This window comes from Rhinatrema bivittatum, chromosome 9 (genome assembly GCF_901001135.1).
Source record: "Rhinatrema bivittatum chromosome 9, aRhiBiv1.1, whole genome shotgun sequence".
NCBI classification, from domain to species: Eukaryota; Metazoa; Chordata; class Amphibia; order Gymnophiona; family Rhinatrematidae; genus Rhinatrema; species Rhinatrema bivittatum.
The window spans coordinates 181775758-181802445 of NC_042623.1; the positions used below are offsets into that span (position 1 = coordinate 181775758).

The 26688-nt window shown below is 44.8% G+C and overlaps 1 protein-coding gene across 3 annotated transcripts in view; it reads left to right on the forward strand.

The window, feature by feature from the left end:
- Positions 1 to 26688, forward strand: part of LRCH3 (leucine rich repeats and calponin homology domain containing 3) — a 225848-nt gene that overhangs the window by 115221 nt on the left and 83939 nt on the right. For all 3 annotated transcript variants that reach the window (XM_029615406.1, XM_029615407.1, XM_029615408.1), the window contains exons 11-14: positions 4046 to 4132; positions 4859 to 4910; positions 11064 to 11213; positions 25385 to 25432. In XM_029615406.1, the coding sequence (XP_029471266.1) occupies positions 4046 to 4132; positions 4859 to 4910; positions 11064 to 11213; positions 25385 to 25432 (337 nt within the window). The remainder of the gene's footprint in view (positions 1 to 4045; positions 4133 to 4858; positions 4911 to 11063; positions 11214 to 25384; positions 25433 to 26688) is intronic.

Here is a 26688-nt window from a genome sequence, read left to right on the forward strand (position 1 = left end):
AATTCTTATCAAAAAGATTAGTTGCCCTTAATTTCCTTTTAGCTTTTCCCCCTACCCTTCTACTTCTCTCTAGATACTCCTTGAGGTACTTCCCCATTTTGAGAGAGCTAGTTTTCCTGAAGTTTGCGACCCTTGTCATAGAATACATCCTAATATTGAACCACACCATCCAGCAGTCACTGGTTCCCAGATGATCATCACAAATGTTGTCCCTGTTGTGGATCTGTTACTATTTGATAGAACAGTTCTTCTTGCAGAGAATCCAGGATCTCCCTGCTTCTAGAAGATACTGCAGTTGGAATATCCCATTCAATATCTGGTAGATTAAAATCCCCTAGTTGCTGCGTTTCCCATTCCCTTATCCTCCATTAAATCTCTATCCCATCTCCTCTTTAAAAAAAAAAAAAAAAAGTAAAGCTCAAGATGGTTTCCCTCTGCACCTTGATCCCTGTCTTGCAAAATGAGTACTCGCTATGCTCCCTCAACCTAAAGGATGCATTCACTCATATCGAGATCTTCCCAGGTCACAGAAGTATCTCAGATTCGTGGTGGGAAAAGAGCACTTCCAGTACTGGGTGTTGCCGTTCAGATTGTATCCGCCCCACGGGTCTTCACAAAATGTCTGTCTGTAGTGGTAGCACACCTCCACAGACCGGGAGTGATGTTTGCTGTATCTAGACGGCAGGTCAAGAGCACGTCTCAGGCAGGGACCACCAGATCCTTGCACTTGACCACTCTGGTGTTGGTCACTAGGGTTCGTTCTCAACTACCCAAATACCGAATGTCTGTCACCTCAGTTGGACTTCATCGGAGCCCTGCTAGACACAGCTCAGGCCAAGGACTTTCTGCCTCATCAGAGAGCCAGTGCCTTGGCGACCATTGCAGCAGAGGTTCGACAGAGCCAGCAGGTATCAACTGGTTACATTTTGAGGCTGTTGGGCCACATGGCTACAACCGTCCATGTTACTTCCTTGGCATGCTTGCACACACGCAGAGCCCAATGGACCCTGAAGTCATAGTGGCGCCAAGCCACTTAGAGCCTCCAGGATTATATCCGAGACACTCTGTTTCTTAGGAACTCCTTGTCCTAGTGGTGGGTACTTTCCAATCTGGAAGAGGAGATATCCTTTCGGAATCTCACTACTCAAATTGTGCTAACCACGGATGCAACTACCCTGAGGTGGGAAGCTCATGTGGATGGGCTCAACACCCAGGGCCTGTGGTCTGCTCAGGAACGTTCTTGTGAATTCTGCCTGGAGCTCCGGGAGTCCTGGAGCTGTGGGCTTTCAGAGAAGTTGTCCTGATCCAGACCAACAACCAAGTAGCCATGTGGTATGTGAACAAACAGGGAGGCACGGGATTGTACCTCCTATGTCAGGAAGCAGTCTAGATCTAGTCGTGGCCCTGTCTCACAGTTTGGTGCTCAGGGCCAAATACCTGGCTGGTACGGAGAAAGTGGTAGCAGATAGGCTGAGCCGAGCCATCCGACCCCATGAGTGGTCAATGGACCAAGGAGTAATGAATTGGATAATCTGCCTCTAGGGGAACCTGAACATAGATCTGTTCCCGTCCCCCTGCAATAGAAAGGAACATTGGATCTGCTCTCTGCCCAGGTCAGACAGCAAACCAGCCTCAGATGCCCTTGCCTGCCATTGGGGCAAGGGTCTTCTGTACGTATATCCTCCGATTCCCTTAGTGGCAAAGACTCTTGAAGCTTTGCGAGGACAGAGGTACTGTGATCCATATAGCCCCTCATTGGCCAAGACAGGTATGGTTTCCATTCCTGAGGGAGTTGTCCATCCGGAAAACAATCAGTCTGGGGACTTCCTCAGATCTTATCATGGAAGATCAGGGCAGGCTGCAGCATCTCAAACTCCAGGCCCTGTTGCTCGCAGCCTGGATGTTGAGAGGTTAATCCTGCAGCCGTTTGATCTTTCTGAGGATATGTCTCCAGTCCTGGTGACTTCTAGAAAGCCTTCCACTAGAAAGTCCTATGGACTGAAGTGGAGGAGATTTTCCGTGTGGTGTGAGCAGGCCCTAGAACCATTGTCCTGCCCCATACAAAAACAGCTTGATTAGCTTCTGCAGCTTTCGGAGGCTGGCTTAAAAACCAACTCTGTCAGAGTTCATCTTAGTGCAATTGGCGCATACCACCATGATGTAGATGGTACGCCCATCTCTGTATGTTTCATGCGGGACCTGCTTCAATTGAAGCCTCCCCTAAGATCTCCTGCTGTGTCTTGGGACTTCAGCATGGTGTTAGCTCAGCTGATGAAAGCTCCTTTTGAGTCGCTGTGCACCTATGACCTGAAGTACCTGACCTGGAAGGTCATATTTTTCTGGCGGTCACTTCAGCGCACAGGGTCAGCGAGCTCCAGGCCTTAGTGATTTATCCACTTATACTAAGTTTTATCATTCAGGGTGGTCTTGTGTACGCACCCTAAGTTCCTGCCTAAAGTGGTGACAGATTTCTTTCTTAACCAATCCATCGTCCTGCCAATTTTCTTTCCCAGGCCCATTCACACCAAGACGAGCGAGCACTGCACAGTTTGGACTGCAAGTGAGCCGTAGCCTTCTATCTGGAGCAGACGAAGTCCATAGACAGTCCACTCAACTTTTTGTTTTGATAAGAATAGGTTGGGCGTTGTCATTGTAAACAGACACTATCCAATTGGCTAGCAGATTGCAGCTCCTTCTGTTATGCCCAAGCAGGTCTACCTCTTGGGGGTCATGCCAAGGCTCATTCTGTCAGAGCCAGGCAACGTCTATGACCCATGTGCAAGCAGTTCCTGCGGAGATCTGCAAGGCTGTGACTTGTTCTCTCCACACATTCACATCACATTACTGTCTGGATAGGGATGGCTGACATGACGGTAGGTTCGGCCAGTCTGTCCTCCGGAACCCACTTGAGGTAGAACCCAACTTTCCCAACCTAGGGCCTGATGTTTGCATTCAGGCTGTTTCCCCCTCTGTTACCAATAGCACCAGTGTTGTCTGTTGGTCCCCTTTTGTGTGTGGGAGCAGCCTCTAGCTAAGGATTCACCCATGTGTGAGGACTACCATCCTCCTTGTCCTCGGAGAAAGAGTTGCTTATCTGTAATAGGTGTTCACCAAGAATAGCAGGATGTTAATCCTCATGAAATCCACCTGCCACTCCAATGAGTTGGGTTTCTCCTATTTTTTTTTTTATCATAATTCTATGTTACAAGACTGTGAAGAGAGTCCCCATATGGTATAGGCCATAAGAACATAAGAAATTGCCATGCTGGTTAGACCAAGGGTCCATCAAGCCCAGCATCCTGTTTCCAACAGAGGCCAAACCAGGCCACAAGAACCTGGCAATTACCCAAACACCAAGAAGATCCCATGCTACTGATGCAATTAATAGTGGTGGCTATTCCCTGGGCATGCTCAGTTTGCCTAGTGAGTTCTAGAAACTTTGATATAAATTTTCCGCATCGGGCTCCATCTGATGTCATCCATGTGTGAGGACTAACGTCCTGCTGTCCTCAGACAACACCTGTTACAGGTAAGCAACTTTGCTTTACTGTGTTTGTTTTATGTATTGTACAACCACCTGGAGCTCTACCTGGTTGGCATAGAAATCTAAATTATAAATAAATTGTTGGATTAAAGTTAATGGATCAGGAATAGTTGCAAGGCAGGACTGAGTTGCATTAACAGAGTTGTGTATAGGCCTCAGTACTGGAATTGCAGGGGGTGTCACTGGACAGGCCCAAGGTGCAATGACAGAATTGTGTGGATACTTTGAGAATCTTACTGCACGGTGTATTGTCTATTTTTTTATAGACATTCTATCAGTGTCACCCAGTTTGTGGGGAAAGTTGCCTTTGTTTTAAATGTTTTGATTAAGTAAAAGCCCTCCATCTGTGTTTACGTTGACTGTTGAAGGCAAGGATCATAATTGTCCCAAATGTTTGTACTTTAAAGAGATGTCATTGTTATCCAACTACATTGTTGATCTTCATTTCAGAAATTTAATTTTACTGGGGCATCATTATATTCCCTTTTTGTTCTCTTTCAGAGATTTGGATGAGTTCCGGAGACCAGAGACATTGAATTCCTTGTCAGACAGAGAGAGGCATCAAGTGTCAAGAAGCCACACAGACAGGTAAGGCCATGAAGCCTTTGAAGTCATCTTTCTGGCATTGTGGCTGTTTCCTACACCAATCTTAATGGGAGAGTAGGTAGTTCCACATCAGGGGTCTCCTTAGAGATCAAGAGTTTGTGCAATTACTGCAAATATGCAACAAGTTTTGCAGAGTAGGATTGTTAGTAGTTCTCACCCGAACTACAGTGCTAATTGGGGATAAGCACTGGTGTTCTATAGAGACTCAACTGGGGGAGGGCTTTCCTCCATCAGTGTTTCAGCTACCTGCAAAATATTGAAGGCCCAGTAGAAAAAGTCATCCTATCTAGCCCAGCCATTGCAACAACAGTTCTTTGCTGATGGTCATAGACAGCTGCTCCATATGAAAGCTGGCACCATGAGACTAGCCACTAGATGTAGCCATTGCGGCAGGACTGAATTTCCCTGGGGCTGTGAATGATACATGAGCTGCAGCTGTGCTCAAAAATTGAACCCAGATTTCCTGTATAGTAGCGCATGGCATTTTCACTCAGTTATTGGACCAGCCTCTTACCAAGTTTTTACTACTGTTGATTGTTATTATATCAGATAGTGTAATGGAGTACAACACTGCATGTCTGTCTTCTGAGCTCATCCTTAGAGATAGGGACTCCTATTTTGTCAGAGCTTGGAAATTGCAGTGTGCTGTCTAAAGTCTGCTCTGTGCAATGATCTTGCATTTAATGCAACTGTGCTTCTGTTTGTTAGAACACCAATTGATGCATCCTACCTACTATGTCTGGCTCACAGTCCAAATCAGGTAATTGATTCACATTTTCTTGCCAGACTGGCTAATATAAAGAAATATCACTTAATTACTTTTCTCTGATAAGCAGATGCAATAGAGCCACACACATGGATGAGGTGACTCTTCTGCAAACATTTTGGGCATCTCTTGAAGCCACTGGCTAGCTTCTCAGGCATGCTGATGAAAAAAGGAGAAGAAATTTGAGTAATGAAAAATTTCTTGACTGGGCCATGGACACCAAACATGGTTTCACAGGGAAGAACTGCCACTTTTCAGCAACTCTGGCTGGTGGTGGTGGTGGTGAAGGAAATTTTGATTTATTTAAAATGTATATACCACAAATCGTAATTTCTAAGCATTTAACAATAAAAACATTCATAAAATCTGTAATACAAATACTATAAACATAAAAACAAGAACAAGACTTTCTTTCTCAAGTCATTGCCCCCACACCTTACGTTCTCACTATCCTTACATCATTCTATTTTCCACTGTAATAGTCTATAAATTAGGACAGCAGTTCTCAACCAGTGTCACCGCACTTCCCGATCCCCCGCTGACGCAGCTGCTCCCCCTGGCCCAGTGAATAAGAGCTTATCCTCCGCCCGGGCTTGAAATGCTGTTCCCTGTACGTACCTGGATCAGTCCAGACAGTGAGTTATGTCGTGACCGCGCGCACGGGAAGAAGAGACCAAGCTGGCGCATGCAGCATCGGCCTGAAGAAGACAGTGTGTGAGACAGCATGTGTATAAGTGAGAGATTGAGAGCCTGTGTGTGATTATTCTTTGTGTGTGTGAGAGAGAGCATGAATGTAAGTGTATGATTGAGAACCTGTATGTGCAAGTGAGAGAGATCATGAGTATCTATGATTAAGAGCCTGTGTGTATAAGTAAGAGAGAGATAGCATGTGTGTATGTGGGTGATTGAAAGCCTGTGTGTGTAAGCGTGAAAAGACCGACAGGATGTGTGTAAATGTGTGATTAAGAGCCTATATAAGTGAGAGAGAGAGTATGTGTTTCTCACAAGACGAGCAGGATGGTAGTCCTCACATATGATGACATCACAGGATGGAGCCCAATCACGGAACACGTTTGTCAGTTTCTAGAACTTTGACTGGCACCTACTGGGCATGCCCAGCATGGCACTAACCCTGCAGCCAGCAGGGGTTCCCCTTCAGTCTTCTTTTTTCCATGCAGCAGTAGCCACGCGGTTAAGGAGCTCCACAGAGATTCCTGACAGGAATTTTCCTCACGGAATTACTACAACTTTTCTTACCCCACAGGGGTCTCTCCTTCAGTTTTTTCAAACCGCAGTACTCAGGTAAGTTTTCTACCCGTTTTGGTCGATTCCCATTGAGTTTGGCCCTAGCGGCCTACTGGCCGTCGACCGTACTGCAGCTCGAACTGCAATCGTACCATGTCCATAACAGACTCTCATCAGGTCTGTGTAATGTGTCTTGGATGTGAGCACAATGTCCTGACCTGCACCAAATGTGCCCTAATGACACCAAAAGGTTGCAAGACCAGAATGGAGAAGATGGAACTTCTCTTCCGTGCTCAAACCCTGACACAGTCTATTGCATAGATGTTGTCAGAACTGGCATCGTCAACTTCGCGCCAGTATCGACCACCAACCGGTGACCGTCCAGCATTGACGACTTCTCGGCCTTCAACCACCTCTACTCCCCCTCAGGACCAAGGAAACATCCAAGGAAAGAAACATAGCCACCGACATCGGAAGTCTCGAACCATCGAGGGAGCGAAATCATCGACCTCGCCATCGTCCGAGCCACCGTCGAAGAAACCCCGTCCAGAAAAGGCACAGATCTTTTCGGCGACTGGGTCACTGAGGTAACCCTCACCCGAAAGGGGATTGGGAGCCGCGACTCCACCTTTAATGGTGGTCCCTCCGGCTATGCCTCTGCCTCCTTCTGTTCTGGAGCTGGGGCTGCTTACTCCAGGACTTCGAGAAGAACTGGACCGGCTGGTTCAGGAGGCCATCGACAAGGCGATGCATCGACTCCAAGTTCCTCTGGTACCAACACTGGTACCAATCGTGGAACCGACCACTGACCCGATTCCAGCAGCGTTGGCACCACTGCTCTCGAGGATGGAAGCGCTCATTGCCGCTTTTACACCGATGGATCCCGAGTCACCGATGGCTCTGGTGCTCTCTCCGCTTACCTTGTCATGGGAGGAGAAACACTGTTCCGCATCCTCCATTGGCAGTCCTACCGATGCCTCAGCCATCGATGCCGATGCGTCCGGTGCCACTGATCCATTCATTGATGCCTTTGATGCCTTCATTGGTGCCTCCAATTATTCCTTCGGAGCCTAGACCAGGACCTTCAGGGATTCCACCATCCCGTCCTCCTCAGGCTCCTAGAGGGGCAGGTGCTGATCCCTACGACACCTGGACTGATGATTCTTCACCAGACACCGATGACCTGCCTTCACCACCTTCTCCTTCTGAAAGCAGAAAGCGTTCTCCCCCAGAAGATCTTTCCTTCATAAATTTTGTGAAGGAGATGTATGAATTAGTTCCCTTCCAATTACAGACCGAACAAGATGGCAGGCATCAAATGATGGAGCTATTGCAATTCCTGGATGCACCCAAGGAAATAACCTCCATCTCTATTCACCAAGTTCTTCTAGATCTCCTCAAAAAGAACTGGGAACACCCTGGCTCTGTTGCTCCAGTCAACAAGAAGACTGACACCACTTCGTTGGTATAGTCAGTCCAGGTTTTCAAAAACCTCAATTGGATCACCAAACTGTGGTGGTAGAATCTGCCCAAAAGAGGGCAAAGAGATCAAAACCCCACACTTCTTTTCCCCCAGGCAAGGAGCAAACATTTCTAGATGTCATTGGTTGCTGGGTCTTCCAGGGCTCAATGCTCATCTTCCGAATCGCCTCTTATCAGCTCTATATGACCCAATACAACAGGGTCTTATTTAAGCAGATACAAGACTTGACAGACTCCCTGCCTCAGCAATTTCAAGATCTGCTCCAAACCCTAGTAAACAAGGGTTTTGAGGCGGGCAAGCATGAGATAAGATCATCTTACGATATCTTTGACACTGCTACCAGGGTATCTGCAGCCACAATCTCGGCAAAAAGATGGGCCTGGCTCAAGTCTTCGGACCTTCGCCCTGAAGTGCAGGACAGATTATCCGACCTGCCCTGTGTAGGAGACAATCTGTTCGGCGAGCAGATTCAACAAACGGTAGCGGAACTGAAGGACCTTCATAAGACCCTGAGACAGCTCTCTCTGATGCTGGCGAAAACATCCCTCCCAATCTACAAAAACCTCATACTACCAACTCATGCACAACTACAGAAAAGCAATCCAACAGACCAAACGAGAATACTGTGCAAAAAAGATACACAACCTCCAGTACAATCCCAAAGCCCTCTTTACCATAGTCTCCAACCTTACCAAATCTACCATAACACAACCGCAAGAGCTGACATCCAATAAACATTGTAATGAACTAGCCCAATTCTTTCAAAACAAAATCTCTACTCTCTCTGCTCAATTCTCCATCAACTCCCAAAATGTGATACCTCCCACCACCAATCAGCCTTTCAATCTTCCTTCTTTCGAACCCTCTTCCTCCCTGGAAATCGAAAACATCTTAAAAAAGATGAAACCCTCCTCCCACCCCTCTGAAACTATCCCCACAAAGCTCCTACTTTCTATTCCCAAAATAATTGCCAAACCTCTTTCTTCTATCTTTAACTGATCCCTTGAACAAGGAACAGTCCCTAACACTCTAAAACAAGCCGTGGTGAAACCCATTCTCAAGAAACCTAACCTCGATCCCTCTAATTTATCTAACTTCAGACCTATCTCCAATCTTCCCTTCCTATCAAAAATCCTAGAAAGAATTGTCAACTCACATCTATCTGATTATCTTGAACAACATAACATCTTTCCCTCCACACAATACGGTTTCCGGAAGCACCTCAACACAGAAACCTTACTCCTCTCCTTAGCAGACACTATTCTAAAAGTAATGGACACCGGGAATTCTTACCTCCTCGTGATGTTAGATATTTCCGCTGCTTTTGATACTGTCAATCACAATATTCTTACCAGCATCCTCATCAGCATTGGCATCTCCGGAACTGCTCTCTCCTGGATAAAATCCTACCTTCAAAACCGTCACTATATAGTCATCATGGACAACAACAAATCTGAACCAATCAGTCCTGACAGAGGCATCCCCCAAGGCTCTTCCCTCTCTTCAACTTTATTCAATATTTACATGCTCCCCCTTACCAACCTCCTCACGAACCTTGGCATCAAACACTTCATCTGCGCAGATGATGTGCAAATTCTCTTCCCCTTTACAGACTCCCTTCAGACCGCTCTCCAAAATTGGAAATCATGCTTAACCACCATTAAACAACTTCTCACTGACATGCATCTTGCCCTTAACCCTCAAAAAACTGAACTCATTATCTCTTCTCAACATCCGTTACCTTCCATTCCCCCATCCTTTACTTCCACTACCTTCCCTACCCACACGTGAATCCTTTACAAAACCCTATCCCTCATTCGTAAAAGTATCATACATGAAAACTTTCACTGGCTCAGTCCTCCTCTCATGATACGTACCTCCACATGTCCAACGCGTACCTCTCATCAAGGAATGCTACACCTTCCCCCCCCATCAAATCCACCAAACTTACCTCCACCACCAAGAGGGCCTTTTCCCTGGCTGGCCCTCTTGCCTCCATGCCTCCAGACTTACGTACCGAAACCTCCACACCCAAGTTAAAAAAAAACAAAAAACAAAAACTGAAAACATGGCTGTTTCGACAGCCCTTCCCATCCAACACCAATCCCCACTGAAGACAGAATGCCTCAGTGCAATCATCTCTGTAGATGACATAGTGTATGTACCCCCTCTGTACTCCATGAACCTTAATAGATTCCTCTCCCTCCCCTTATCACACTCTCCTCCTAGCTGCTTCTCGACCCCCCCCCCCCCCAATCCCCCCTCCTGTTTTTATCACCTTTTTGTCCTTAACCCACATGTATATATTGTACATAGAATTTTGGTTATATCTTTTCAGTTAACCTGGTTTTCCAGATAATATCTTTAATCTTCACTCTTATCTCTCGTATCTCATTGTTATCCTGCTCCTGTATAAAAGTTATGTGTATCATATTTAACTTGGTTCCTTGTAAAGGCTATGCCTCACTGACAGTTTCCTGTCAGAGTTTCAAGTTATGTGTAAACTGATACGATGTGCAAACGGGTGTCGGTATATAAAAAAATGCAAAATAAATAAATATCAAAAATTATATTGGCTTCCTGTACCCTCAAGGGCTACATTGTATGATCTTAAGCCTAAGTGTAGAGCTTGGGTGCAAATTATTGAAAAGATTACTTCACCTAGTGTTTTCCTGATCATCAGAGTTGGCTCTTTACATTCCTTCTCTAAGGGAGCTATGTTTGGACCAGTCAAGACAGAGTTTTCCCCACTTTTTAAATCTATTGCAAAAGAAGCCAGACTAGAATCAGATTATGTAATGCAGGTGCATATTAAAAACTTAAAAAAAAAATGCCTTTCCTTCTTAACCATTTATGTTTGGTCAGGATTCTTTATTGCTTTTTCAAATTGTTGAATTTTATTTTTGGATTTTGTTGTCTCAATTATTTGTTGAAACTGCCTTTTATAATTTTCCTCTTTGATTAAACTGTAGTTATTTTATGTTCTTTTACATTTCACTGCCTTAAAGCTTTTCTGGAAAGATGATTAAAAAGTCAAAATAAATTAAAACCACTCTGCTTTAGTGTTAAAATATATAAAAATTGTGAATATTGGGTTGAGTGATATTTACTATGTAGCACTTTTGATTAACTTAATCAGCTGTTGAAGTCTTGTTTTTTTAGCTCTTCAAAGTGAGTAATTCACTGATATTTATCTTTTACAGTAGAGATCTATGTGGTAGTGAATATACTGAATAAATACAGTTTTAAATACATTTAGACAACATTTAGCTAAAACTTAACCTAGAATAAATCAAAAACCTTTTTAAAACACAACTGATTGTGAAGTCCTGTTTGCCATAGACATTTTGTTTTCTGATTTTACTTTGAAATGTCAGCATATGGCTTAGGTGTACTGAGCTTGTAACTCTACTCTGCAGCTCCCACATGCCGATGTGGAGGCACAGCGGCGTCGGGAACAGTTAGTGGAGCGGACTCGCAGGGAAGCCCAGCTTGCTGTACTCCAGTACGAGGAGGAGAGGATGAGGAACAAGCAGATTCAACGAGAAGCAGTGCTAGACTTTGTGAAGGTACTTTTCACCACAAGATTCCAAAAAGCTTTGGGCAGTGATTCCCCTGTGCCTTAAAAAGATTGAAAAACCAAAATACCATGCACCATAAATTTGTTAAAGGGATGATATTCTAACTCTCACCAACTTAGTCTGCACCAACTCCAAAATATATCCCTTCATTGGTTATTTTTTTAAATACCTTTCTTTTTCTTTTTATTTATTGCTTAACTTTCTTTGTGTCAAATGATCAGTCCTTTATTTGAGATTTGAACCATTCAAATAAAGATTTTCAACTGAAAAATTTTTTTTAAGGACAGAGTGGAAGGTTTCATACGTATTTTATTGCCATTACCACCATGTAATGTGCTACAAGGTATAATCATTAACGATCCACCTCCAACCTTTATTGAAATCTTTATATGGACGTGTTTCAAAGAATTTTTTAATTGAAATAAAAAGTTCTTCAACTGATTTGCAGTCAACGTTGTTTTTTTCTTTTATATATGTGTATGTGTGACTCGCATTCATTCAATAAAACTGTTTCTTGTTAAAGATTGTAGAACGCCGACTTATCTTAAACTTTATCACCGTCAATCCCGGCAAAAATGTTTCTTATGAGATATTATGAAAGACAGACTTATCTCAAACTGTCGCTGTCCACCCGACAAGGCCTCATTTCAGACCTGGAAGGTCTTTCCTCAGGGGATGTAAGCCTGGTTTTCAAAGTCGGATTCACGAATTTTGCATTACTGTAGCGATTTTCTCTACACCTTCTCAGGTATTTAAATTCGGCATGGTTTTCTCTTCGCCTTCTCAGCTGATGAACTTGGATGTTTGTACCTTCTCTGAAGAAATGCTCTAGACTTGCACACCTTTGCTGATCACTTTATACTCCTCCCCTTCTTTCAGATCTAACCTATCACTTGTTACGTTTTTTTGCCGTCATCTCCTGATGTCAAATTAATGCATTCCAATCTAATTCTTCGTTCAAGCCGATTGGTGTTTGGGTTTTTAATGTAAATATCCAGAAGGATTCCTGATAATTTAAAATACTCAGACGATTACCTCCCTGCGGAGAAACCTTTACGTGGTCTAAAATTGTCGAGTTTAGTTGTGTGAAATTATGTTGATATTGTAGGCAGTGTGAAACTATTGGTGCCGTTGTCAACTGTGTATTTAGACGCGACTTGTATTCATTCAGACGCGTTCTCATACTGCGGGACGTCCTGCCTATATACACTTTTGGACCTGGGCAAATAAGTGCATACACGACGTAGGTTGAATTGCAATTTCTTGTAAACTTCCGAAAGACTTTGTATTTGGACACCGGATCTGTCCAATTTTCCCCTTCTATACGGTTAAAATAATGAGAGCACTGGCCGCATTTGTAGTGCCCTGGCTGTTCCCTGTCCTTGTTGACTGGTGTATGTGCGTGCACTAACCTGTCTCGCAAATTGCTGCCCCTGGTTGTGATTGGGGGGGGGGGGGGGTCTTGAAAAATGTCATGCAGACTTCAAAGGTACCAATGTTGGCGAATCGCTGTTCTTTAACGCAAATGTTGCTGTAGTTTGTTTTAGCACACAAACCAGTTCTGATGTCTCTTTTTTGGGTTTGTATTGTAGCAGTGAATGTCTGTCTGAAAACTTAGCCCACTTGTATGCATTTTTTACCGTGCATTTAGGGTAACCGCGTTGGAGGAATCTCTTGCTTAAAATATCAGCTTGTTTTTCAAACTCAGTCATATTGGAGTAAGTCTGTCTAATGCAGAAGAATTGGCTAACTGGTAGCCCGCATTGAAACGTATACGGATGATGGCTGTGAAATTGGAGTAAGTTATTGCGATCTGTTTTCTTACGAAATACTGTTGTATGAAATTGTCTTTCAATTAGTTGTACTTGAAAGGATACCTGTGAATCTGAGTATTATGCTGAAAATTGCAAATTTTCATCAACTGTATTTGTCCAATCGCAGAATTGTTTCAACAAATCCTCTGTCCCCTGCCTTGTTGGGTGGACAGTGACAGAGTGAGATAAGTCGATCTTTCATAATATCTTATAAGAAACGTTTTCGCCGGGATTGACGGTGATAAAGTTTAAGATAAGTCAGCTTTCTACAATCTTTAACAAGAAACAGTTTTATTGAATGAATGAATGAATGCTAGTCACACATACACATACATAAAAGAAACTTAAGACTTGGCTGTTCACACACGCCTACGCATGATCCCTTCTCCGCCCACAGTCCAGCCTTACACCCACGCCGTCCTTTCCCAGCCCCCTCCCCCTCACCCTCCAGGTCCTCGACCCTCAGTTTTTGTATTTAATGCCCCTCCTCCCTCTCCCCTCTAGATATCCCCTCTCCTTCCTTCACCCCCACCCCTACTCCTTCAAACTTAGCCTCTTCACACACCCCCTCCCCCTTCTATCCTCCTTGTACTCTGATTGTATATAATTTGTATATATGTATCTAATTTTGTATCGCGTTTACTGAATGTGCAGCAAAGCCCCTGGTTACCCTACCCCTTCCCCCCTCCTTCCCTCCCCCTCCCCCCAGTTATATTATCAGTTACACTGTAAAGCCCTGTTGGCTGTTTTCACGTTGTATGGAAACCGATGTGATGTTTTCTTAACGAGTGCCGGTATATAAAAACTTTAAATAAATAAAAGAAAAAAACAACGTTGACTGCAAATCAGTTGAAGAACTTTTTATTTCAATTAAAAAATTCTTTGAAACACGTCCATATAAAGATTTCAATAAAGGTTGGAAGTGGATCGTTAATGATTATACCTTGTAGCACATTACATGGTGGTAATGGCAATAAACTACGTATGAAACCTTCCACTCTTTCCTTAAAAATTTTTTTCTGTTGAAAATCTTTATTTGAATGGTTCAAAAATCAAATAAAGGGCTGATCATTTGACACAAAGATAGTTAAGTATTAAATAAAAATAAAAAAGATATTTAAAAAAAATAACCAATGAAGGGATATATTTTGGAGTTGGTGAGAGTTAAAAAGATTGAAGGCATCAGAGATCTGGGATTTTGTCTATATCTGCTGTATTTTGTCTATATCTTTCTTTAGTGCCATAAATTCTAACTTTCCAGTCTTATTTTTCATATTCCTGGCATTTGCATATAGATATATTAAAGTAGTTTCATTTATCTTTCTATTTTTATATGTGTCTATAATCTGTTTATTCCAGAGCATCCAAAAAGAGAAAAGTTCTCCCTAACAATTAAAATTTACCCAACTATTTCTCTCTTGGTTAGACGATAGACTTGTTTTTTGCATGAAACAAATATATTATGTGTTATCGCTTCTTCAGAACTTATTACCCTTGATATTCAACTTCATAATCTTTAATCAAACATTTCTCATTTGTGAAAAAATTAGACGTATTGCATATTTTTTGACTTCATATTTGAAATCAGCACCATATTGACAGTTGACATATTGACAGAAGAAGAGTTTTGCAAACTATATTTTAATCCACCTGAGTAGGGCACCACTGAATTAAGTCCATGTGTAGTATGGACTGGCAGAAACAGGAATTTCTCTTACTTGATCATTCTTTTTCTGTTAATCTCTTGCTAGTCTGGACTAGACTCACCCTGGTAGAGGTAAGTATGTGAGAGTGTATTTTCTTTCTGTATTGTTATACCTGCAGTATTACTGGGAAACTGCTCATACTGAGAGAGAAGCAACAGAAGAAGGGATCCTGGAAGGAAGGAGGCATCATAGGAATTCTTTCTAAGATGGCTATTGGTCTGCTCTGCCAGCTCAGAATGCTGTACCCAGACTGGCAAAAACTACCAGAAGAAATTAGCAATTCAGAGAAATTCCTCTTGCCATGAGTGAGACAGTTTGCTGGTCTGTATTTAAGATACTGATCAGGTTAACATGTCATATAACCACAGTTTGGTCGTCACTACTATTGGCTACCAGTTTCATAGTACATACGATAAAAAATGTTAGTCATCATGTACAGTTTGTCAGGGCCAGTGCTAGCTTTTTGCTGCGCTGTGCGAACAATTATTGCGCCGCCCCCCATCACACTTCATTCTCTCTCGGGCCTGCCAAAAAAAGCTAGCTCCTAAACTTTAAAAACTGTCACCGTCTACCCTCCAGGTCTTCACCCCCAACCCCGGAATCCATTGCTGGTTCAAGAGTATTAGGTGCCCTAAGCAAATCTTATACCCATGCACCCCTGCTTCCTGCTCTCTCCACGTACATGGTTAAAAATTATGCATTTATAATAGATTTTGCATGAAAAAGAATATTGAAAGAACAGTCTTCTGAGGTAAAAAAAAAAAAAAAAAATCATAAGTATTTGCAAGCACTTCTTTGGTGCCAATTTCAAAGTCCTACAAAAAAAAGACCCTTGGAACCATATGGCATTATGGCTGCTGAATTGCATGTTAGGTGTGGGTTTGATCCTCAGAAAGCCATGAGTAAATTACAGTTACAATATAATAAACCTCCCACACCAAAATAGCACTAACTGCCAGCACTTAACAGTAACAACTCTACACCAGGCCCTAAAACACCAATACACCTCCAATTAGGAAAATAGAAGAAACTAAGCTGCTATAGATTCCTACACGCTAACAGAATACCTCTCCTCGGTCACACATGCAGACCCTCACCAAATACAGGAAAAAGAAACCATAAAATATAAATAGAAACATGCAGGCAAAAACTGAATATGAAAATCTCAACAAGGCAGACTGTGCAATGCAACAATGGAAAAACAGAAATCACCAGTCCTCAAACATTAAAATCAAGAAATATAATAAATAATATAAACATACTAATAAAAAGAATATTTCTAAACAGTTGATGAATGGAAGATCCAATAATTAAAAACGCACAAACAATTTGTTTTACATTTCTCAAACATCAATAAAATATTTCAAAACAGCAGACACATCAAACATCCAAAAATTAAAAATAAGGATAAAATAATTCACACTCTCCATACCTGAAAATGTTTTATTTCTAGTCACTCTGAGATTGTCATGGATTAGTGAGAGAGAGATGCATAAACTTTCTTCTCTCTCTCTCTCTGATATATATCTATACATACACACACATACATATGCTGTCTCCCCTCTTACATAAACATGCTCACAATCACGATTCCTCTCACATTCTCACTCTTACACATGCTCACAGATGCTCCCTCCTACATATACATGTTCCCTGTACGTACCAGGATCATTCCAGACGGTGGTTATGTCCCCCGTCCAGCAGATGGAGTCAGAACAAAAAATTCCCAGGGGAGGTCCCTTATAGCCACGCCTCCCCTGGCTCAATCCTCAGTATAGTTCTGACTCCAGCAGATGTTGAGCAGGGGACACTGAGGTCCCCAGCATCAAGCCTTAGGGTTTTTACTTTCCTAATTTATTTTATTTTGCTGTGAGGGATCAAGTTGTTTGCTACTAAATTTATTTTAACTATTTAGTTTTAGAAAAAGCAATTCCTTTTTGTTCCTCAGAGAACAATTTTCTTGCTGACAGGCTGTGTTTCTGTCTTATTTTTCTTTCTTTCCTGCCTCTTCCCTTTTTTATTACAGGGCTGGAGGTAAGTGTTTAATTTTTGTTTTAGGGCGTCGTTTATTTGGGGAAAGAAAGAACTTCTACGGGGCTTTCAGGTCCGAGGGAGCACATCGGTGGTGCCGATCCCTCCCCTTTTGCCCGAAGCCGCTTGTACCCGCCCCACCCTTGAGGTGGACGGCAGTCCGAAGTTTTTCCCGACCCGCGGCCCCGCGACGTAATATTCCCCGGGGCCGCCTGCCGTCGAGAGGTCACATTCCTCGACGGTTTTATCGGGTCGGTGGGTGGGTAACCGGGCCGGACCCTCAGTCTCTCTCTACCGTTTGACTGTTTGGATTTTTCGCGCGCGCGTGCTGCCCCTCCTCTCTCCTGTCAGGTTTCAGTGTCTTTACTATGGTAAGGAATTTTACCTGCACCGACCAAAAATTTTTCTGTCAGTATGTCTTCAGAAGGGGAAGACAGCCCTCCTGCGAAGGAGGTCGAGCGTCTTCAGGACCGTGGGGAACGAAAGAGACACGCTCCGTTTCCGTCGTCTGCGGCAACGGTGGCCATTTTGTCCTCAGCTGCAAACGACGGTTTCTCTGAGGAGGATACAGACGCTCAACTTTCTACTACTCTGCCTATCTCTGCTGCCGGAGTTCAGCCTGTGTCTCGGCCTGGGACAACTTCAAATGCTTTTTTTCTCTCCTGAGTTTGTAGTTCTAATGCACAGAGCATTTGTATGCAGCAGAGACAGCTTGCTGGGGGGAGGGGGTCCTCCTCCAGCTAAGCCACCTTGTACGATACCTTCCCTGGGAAGTCTCTTTCCCCAAGGTGACACCTCTCCTCCGAAGGGACGCCCAGGAATTTCTCGGGGTTCCCTGCCCACTCCAGCAGCTCCGCAGCCAGTAGGGGGTGGAGATCCCTCTCTGGATCCACTCGCTGATGATCCTTCCCTGGTGACTCATGTCGAGGGAGATGATCCCAGGGTTCTCAGAATTTTTCAAGCTGGAGAACTAGAGGAACTTATACCACACATCCTGCAGGAGATGGATATTGACCCTCCTCCGGACCCAGTGGCTCCAGATCCTAATATTAAAAAGGGGGATCCTCTTTTAGCAGGTCTTCGTTCACTAGCAAAGGCTTTTCCTCCGCATCATTCTATCCTACAGCTAATTGCTAGAGAATGGGACACTCCTGAGGCTAACCTTAGGGTTGGTAGGGCTATGGACAAATTATATCCTTTGCCAGCAGATTTTTTGGAACTTCTTAAGGTCCCTGCTGTGGATTCGGCTGTTTCTGCTGTGACTAAACACACGACCATTCCTGTCACTGGCGGAACAGCATTGAAAGATATTCAGGATAGGAAATTGGAAGTCTTCCTGAAGAGAGTTTTCGAGGTTTCAGCTCTGGGTATGCGAGCTGCTATCTGCAGTTCGTTAGCACACCGGGCAGGACTCCGATGGGTGCAACAGCTGCTCACTTCACAGGCTCTGCCGGATTCTGAGGCTCAACAGGCTGAAAGATTGGAGGCAGTGGTAGCTTATGGGGCTGATGCTCTCTATGACCTTATCAGGGTTCAAGCTAGAGCCATGGTTGCAGCGGTGTCGGCGCGCCGCCTCCTTTGGTTAAGGAATTGGTCCGCGGATGCTTCATCCAAGACGCGGCTTGGGTCTCTCCCCTTTAAGGGCAAGTACCTGTTTGGTGAGGACCTGGATCAGATTATTAAATCCCTTAATGAGAATACAGTTCACAAGTTACCAGAGGATCGGCCACGCTCGTACAGGTCTTTTAATACTAACAGAGGCCGATATCGTAATCAACGCAGAGGGCGTCCCACCAGACAACAACCACCTCGACCCCCTTCATCTCGTTCACACACTTGGAATCGGTCCTTTCGAGGCCATCGACCCGGTAAGGATGGTCAAGGTGCGGGCACCTCGGCTAAGTCGTCTCAATGATGCCAGGCGGACCCACGAGTCGATTCCCCGGCTGGGGGGTTGACTTGCGCTCTTCTACAAGGCGTGGGTCCAAATAACCTCAGACCAATGGGTTCTAAGTATTCTAAGACATGGCTACGCGTTAGATTTTGTACGCGCTCCACCAAACAGATTCCTGTTCTCACCTTGCGGGTCTCTTCTCAAGCGCCAGGCAATTCGACAGACCTTAAATCGTCTACTTGCCTTGGGGGCAATTGTGCCGGTGCCGGTCTCCGAACTGGGACGGGGTCACTATTCCATTTATTTCATAATGCCCAAGAAGGAAGGTACGTTTCGTCCAATTTTAGATCTCAAAACAGTCAACTCCCTCTGCGTCCCTCGATTTCGCATGGAGACACTGTGTTCGGTCTTGGCGGCTGTACATCCGGGAGAATTCTTGGCCTCCTTGGATCTGACGGAGGCATACCTACATATTCCGATTCTTCCTTCCCATCAACGTTATCTTCGCTTCAAGATTTTAGATCAGCACTTTCAGTTCCGGGCTTTACCTTTTGGCCTAGCCACGGCACCTCGAGTTTTCACAAAGGTAATGGTCGTAGTTGCAGCGGCGCTCAGGAGGGAAGGAATTCTGGTACACCCTTACCTGGACGATTGGCTCATCAGGGCGAAGTCGCAGGGAATTCAGGCGGTCGACAGGGTAATTCAGCTCCTCCAGACCCTGGGGTGGATAGTCAATTTTACAAAAAGCAAGCTTCAACCTTCTCAGACTTTGAACTTTCTGGGTGCCCACTTCGACACAAGGGCTGCCATGGTGTTCCTCACCCAAGAGAGAGCGCAGGCTCTGCGCGAGCAGATCATCAGGTTCTTGGCTCTCGAGTTCCCGAGGGCGTGGGACTATCTTCAGGTGCTAGGAACCATGGCCTCCACCATCGATCTAGTGCCATGGGCGTTTGCTCACCTACGACCACTTCAGAGGGCATTGCTTTCCCGTTGGAAGCCAGTGTCCCGAGAATACCAGGTGATCCTTCCAATTCCAGACTTTGCAAGACGCAGTCTTGTGTGGTGGTTGGACCCCTTGAATCTAGCTCAAGGTGTTTCCCTGCATTCTCCAGACTGGATCATAGTGACCACAGATGCCAGTCTCTCGGGCTGGGGTGCGGTCTGTCAGGACAGTGCGATACAGGGAAAGTGGTCGAAGGAACAATCGTCTTGGCCCATAAACCGTTTAGAGGCCAGAGCAGTTCGTCTTGCCCTACGGGGTTTCCTACACCTTCTACGTCTCAGAGCGGTTCGAGTCCTATCAGACAACGCTACCACGGTGGCATACATCAACCGTCAGGGAGGTACAAGGAGTCGGTTGGTGTCATTAGAGATCGACCGACTAATGGATTGGGCGGAGCGTCATCTTCTCCGTCTAGCAGCCTCTCACATAGCAGGCGTCAAAAATGTACAGGCGGATTTCCTCAGCTGACAACACCTGGATCCGGGAGAATGGGAACTCTCGGAGGAAGCGATGGCTCTGATCATCGAACACTGGGGAGTTTCTCGCTTGGACCTTATGGCAACGGCCAGGAATGCAAAGGCAGCTCGCTTCTTCAGCCGAAGAAGGGAGCACGGTGCAGAAGGAGTCGACGCACTGGTACTTCCTTGGCCTCGACAGTCCCTTCTGTATGTCTTTCCACCGTGGCCTCTGGTGGGAAAGGTCATTCGAAGAATAGAAGCTCATCAGGGTCCAGTGATACTCGTGGCACCGGAATGGCCTCAACGCCCGTGATTCGCGGATCTCCTGCAGTTGGCGATGGAGAATCCTCTTCGACTGGGGCACCTCCCGCGGTTACTACGCCAGGGTCCAATATTTTTTCCAGAGGCAGATCGCTTCTGTCTTGCGGCCTGGCTTTTGAAAGGCGCAAGTTAAGACGTCGCGGTTATCCTGAACCAGTTATTTCCACTATGTTACGGGCACGAAAGACTTCCACGTCGGTTACCTATGTCCGGGTATGGAAAGTCTTCGAAGAATGGTGCGTCTCCAAGCACATTCAGGCTCCACAGGCTTCAGTGGTACAGATTCTTTCCTTCTTGCAGGCGGGATTGGATCTCGGGCTAGCCTATAATTCTCTCCGGGTTCAGGTGGCAGCTTTGGGGGCTTTCCTGCAGGGGACAGACGGCAGTCTTCTGTCTTCTCATCCGGATATTCTGCGCTTCCTCAGAGGGGTCAAGCACTTGAGGCCTCCAATCCGATCGCCTTGTCCTTCGTGGAACTTGAACCTGGTGCTTCGAGCTCTCTGCTCCTCTCCCTTTGAACCTTTGCGTTCGGCTACCCTTAAGGATGTCACTCTTAAGACAGTTTTCCTGGTGGCAATTAGTTCTGCACGACTAATTTCGGAGTTGCAGGCTCTCTCCTGCCGAGAGCCATATCTTCGTTTTTCGCCTGATGGGGTTTCTTTGCGTACTGTTCCTTCCTTCTTGCCTAAGGTGGTCTCCAGTTTCCATCTCAATCAGTCGGTGGACCTTCCTTCCTTTTCTTCCTCAGAATCGACTGATCTTTGCAAGTTGGATGTAAAGCGAGTTCTATTGCACTATCTGGAGATAACCAATGAGTTCCGGCTCTCAGATCATTTATTTGTTCTTTGGTCGGGACCTCGGAAGGGATGTATGGCTTCGAAGCAGTCCATTGCTCGCTGGTTAAAGGGAGCGATCATAGCGGCATATCTTGGAGTAGGTAAGTCTCCGCCGTTGGTGATCAAGGCTCACTCTCTACGAGGCCAAGCGACCTCCTGGACTGAGAGTTCTTCTGTACCAATTCAGGAAATCTGTAGAGCAGCCACTTGGAAGTCAATTCACACTTTTACCAGACATTATCGTCTGGACGTCCGAGCTTCCTCTCTCGGACAACTGGGAGACAGGGTTCTTTGGGCAGGGCTGTCCACGGCCCACCCATGATGGGAAAGCTTTGGTACATCCCACCGTCTGGAATGATCCTGGTACGTACAGGGAAAAGAAAATTATTCCTTACCTGCTAATTTTCGTTCCTGTAGTACCATGGATCATTCCAGACACCCTCCCTTATTTTGGGGGTTTCGTGTTATTGGGGTCATCCCTGCTTACCTGTCTCTAGTTTCAGTCTCTTTCTGTACTTCTGGTACTTCAGACTGTTTTTTCATCACAATACTGTTTGCAAGTTTTACAGTTTCGGTTTCTTAGTTACAAAACTAGTTTCCAATTATTAGTCAGTTGGCTTTTTGTTTAGTTCACTTGATCCCTCTGTTTGTATTATCTCTTCTCTATTGGCTTTGATAGTCTGTTACTGAGGATTGAGCCAGGGGAGGCGTGGCTATAAGGGTCCTCCCCTGGGAATTTTTTGTTCTGACGCCATCTGCTGGACGGGGGACATAACCACCGTCTGGAATGATCCATGGTACTACAGGAACGAAAATTAGCAGGTAAGGAATAATTTTCTTTTCACACACTCACACACGTTCCCTTTTCTATACAAAAAACACACACATAAAGATCCCTCTTTCCTACATATACATGCTCAGACACACACACATGCTCACAAATGCATATATGCTCACACACACATGAAGAGAATACCCTATGCTTCAGTACCTCAACCTTTCCTGATATTTACTGCTCAAAAGAACTTACTGCTATTCAGACCCTTTATTCCATCATCCCTAGAGCTTGCATCTGTCTCGGTGCTCCCTCTCTCTCACACACACATGCACCCTCTTTCACACACATGCCTCCTCTCACATGCACATGCTCAGACATCCACTTGCACTCCGCTTCTGCTTAGGCACTCACAGGTTTCCTCCTGCTCATACATACACCAAGGCCTCTCCCAGCAGCCCTGGCCCTCCACTTCTTCCACGGGGCAGGTTGGGAGCTGCCTAGTGGCTTGTTTTTTCCTTCGGCTGCCTAGTACGTGGTCCTGCAGCTCCTCCTCTAGACCTTGTGGCTCTGCAACTCTTTGCCTTATGGCAGGTTGAGAACCGTCACGCGGCCTTATGGCTCCTCCTCTTCTTTGCTGCATGGTCCTGCAAATTTCTCATCTTTGCCGCGCGGCCGTGCCCTAGGGCTCCTCTTCACAGTGCGGCACTACAGCTCTTCCTCTTCTTTGCCACACGGCCCTTCCACCGCCACCTCATCTTCGCTGCATGACAGGTTGGGAACAGCCACATGGCCCTGCAACTCCCTTCTCTTCACCACTGTGGCATGTGGCTCCTCTTTGAGGTGCAGCAGGGCCAGCAGCTCACTCAACTTGGTCACGGCCCTGAAGCCACCGCCCAGGGCAAGTGCCCAGTTTACACAATAGGTTGCACTGGTCCTGCAGTTTGGTAAACAATCTCAATGCATCATGGATCTCCTTGACACTGACTCTTTACCACCTCGTGTACACTAAAACCAACCAACTAGGGCACACTGGATGTTCCCTCAATTAAGTTGAAAAGAATGTAAATATAAACAAAAAAATCACTTTGAAATGTTTGTATGCTAATGCCAGAAGTCTAAGTAAGATGGAAGAATTAGAGTGTATAGCAGTGAATGATGACATAGACTTAATTGCCATCTCAGAGACATGGTGGAAAGAGGATAACCAATGGGACAGTGCTATACCAGGGTACAAATTATATCGCAATGACAGAGAGGAGCATCTGGGAGGTGGGATGGCATAGAGTCCAACAGGATAAAGATCCTGCATGTGACTAAATGCACAATTGAATCTTTATGGGTAGAAATCCCTTGTGTGTTGGGGAAGAGTATAGTGATAAAAGTCTACCACCATACACCTGGTCAAGATGGTGAGACAGTGAAATGCTAAGAGAAATTAGGGAAGCTAACCAAACTGGTAGTGCAGTAATAATGGGAGATTTCAATTACTCCAATATTTACTGGATAAGTGAAACATTATGGCATGTTAGAGAGATAACGTTCCTGGATGGAATAAATGACAGTTTTTTGGAGTAATTGGTTCAGGAGCCAACGAGAGAGGGAGCAATTTTAGATCTAATTCTCAGTGGAGCACAGGATGTGGTGAGAGAGGTAACTGTATTGGGACCGCTTGGCAATAGTGATCATAATGTGATCAAATTTGAATTAATGACTGGAAGGGGGGACAGTAAGCAAATCAGTGACTCTAGCATTAAACTTTCAAAAGGGAAACTTTGACAAAATGAGAAAAATAGTTAGAAAAAAACAGAAGCACGGTCCATATGTATTCCATGCATTAAGAAAGGTGGAAGGAAGGCAAAACGATTACCGGCATGGATAAAAGGTGAGGTGAAAGAGGCTATTTTAGCCAAAAGATCTTCATTCAAAAATTGGCGTGCACATGTTATAAAATTGGGGGTCAGTGCGCACAAGGGGGTACACAATTGTGCACCTTGCATGCGCCGAGCCGCACTGCCTTCCCCAGTTTCCTCCCCCCCCCTAACCTAAGCTTCCCTTCCCCCCCCAACCTAAGCTTCCCTTCCCCTAACCTTCCCCCCCCCCTCAGCCCTACTCTAACCCCTCCCAAATTCTTATCTTACCTTTTGCACCTGCCAGCAACCTGCCAGCACACGATCCTTCACCACAGCAGCAAATGGCTGCTGTGTCAGAGGCCTCTGGCCTCACCCATACCCTGCCCCCAGACCACTCCTTTTTGCAAGCCCCGGGACTTACACGCGTCCCGGGGCTTTATGCGTGTTGCCGGGCAATAGTAGCTTAAGATTCATTTAATGTTTGGGTACTTGCCAGGTATTTGTGACTTGGATTGGCCACTGTTGGAAACAGGATGCTGGGCTTGATGGACCCTTGGTCTGACCCAGTATGACATGTTCTTATGTAAGAAGTGGTCTTTCTCTCTGGTTGGCCCTTTGTTTTGGAACACTCTCCCACTTTCTTTATGTAGTGTCCAAAACCCAAAAAACGTTTAAAAAAAAACCAAACAAAAAACACCTTAAATATGCACCTCTTTAAGTTGGCATTTGATGTTCACACATCATAGGTAAGACCTCCATAAGTTCGGTCTTTAAGGCCCTGAGCTCTTTAGAATTAATGATTAGGCTCTCTAGTAGATGTTTTTGTGCATTGTACACTACGAACAATGGAGAAGCGAGCTATAAATATTTTTAAATAAACTATGGTTCATGATATTCTGTATTAATACTTTGCCATGTTGATGCCATTATTTAAAAACTGGTAATTAAATTAAAAAAAAACCTCTAGGCTAAGATGGTGAGCTCCACTTCTGAGCTCAATAAACAGGTCTGATTTTATGAATAGCTGGAATATGTAAACTAATCAAAATGTTGAGCCTGTAATGCTAATGTTTTAAAGGTTTACCCGGCTAACTTGCAAAGTTAGCCAAGTAAACCTCAGATTTTAATCCCCCTACCCTCTCCCACCAACTGGCTCAGTTCCCTAAATTCAGAGACCATGTAAACTTAGCCAGGCAGAAAAAAATGGCTCTGGAGGCATTCCTGGGGCAGTTTTCTGATGTTGGTTAGTGTGCATTTTCCATGCTTACCAGCTAAACCTAACCAGCCACCAGCCTGACATTTAGGAGAATTGTCAGCCTCAAAGCTTAGCTGGATACATTTGGTTGAAAATTCAGCTCAAGCTTAGTGGGTACATTACCTACTTAATGGGCAGCAGACAGATTGATACCCTGCTGTCCATCTCTTGAGACAGCCCTCTGACCTGCATTCTTTTTCATTTCTTCTGCAGCAAAAGACAGCGCAGAGTCCTCAGAAGCAGAGTCCTGTGGATAGCGAGGTAAGGTGAAAGAGAGAGGACATGTGGATTCTTAATGTGCTGTAAAAGGTTTGTAAAACGAAAAGTACATAGGCAGGAGCAGAATTTGCAGAGCCTGGCTGCAGGCAGTTGCATGCTGTAATATAAAACTTACACATCCCCAACTGAGTTGTTAACTCTTTGCTGTCATTGAAACCGTCCAAATTCAAATGTTTGACAGGATTTGTATTTTAGTGCCTCTCCCCTCTGAGCTGCATGGCAGCTTGCTGAATCTGTCTCCCTGTTGAGCCTGCTCCAGCTGTCTTGCAATTTAAACTTTGCAAGGCCCTTTGGTCTTGTTGGAGCTGTCAACCTGCATAGTTAAACCACAAAGTGGCCGTGACAAACTTAATACTTAACCCAGGTGTCATCAAGCCCCTGCAAGGCTTAGAAGAAACATTGGTAGGTATTGGTATCTTAAATCCCTGGTTTTCTTGTCCTGCATCTCCTTGGTAGCTGTTGTATGGATTGAAGCAGTGCGCCTTGAAACAGCTGCAGTACTAAAATGAGTTGCATTGAACATAAAATGCCATGCTGGTTCAAACCAAGGTCCATCGAGCCCAGCATCCTGTCTCCAACAGTTGCCAATCCAGGTTGCAAGTACCTGGTAGATTCAATGTAGTAGATCTAATTCCTTTTACCCGGCTGATAATGTGCTACGGACCGTTCCTCCAGGGACTATTTCTTACCTGTCCCTCTTCTTCTCTGCCCCCTTTAATTCACACCTTAATAAGAACATGCCAAACACTTGTGCATTTGATAAAGTACAGGAACATTTTCCATAGTTCTCTTTGTAATTGAGAGGTATATAAAATAGTGAGAGGACCAGAACAGATAAATGTGACTCGGTTATTTACTCTTTCAGATAATAGGACTCATAAAGTTAGCAAGTAACACATTTAAAACAAATTGGAGAAAATTATTTTTTACTCTGTTCAAAATTAAGCTCTGGATTTCATTGCCAGAGGATGTGGTTAGGGTAAGTTAAGTGTAGCTGGGTTTACAAAAAGGTTTGGATAAGTTCCTAGAGAAGTCCATAAACTATTAATCAAATTGATGTAGAGAATAGCTACTGCTATTACTGGCATTAGTAGCATGGGATCTGTTTAATGTTTGGGTATTTGCCAGGTACTTGTATCCTGGCAGGATTGGCCACAGCTGCAAACAGGATGCTGGGCTTGATGGACTCTGTCTGACCCAGTATGGCAACTTTTATTTTCTTAAGCATAACTTCATTT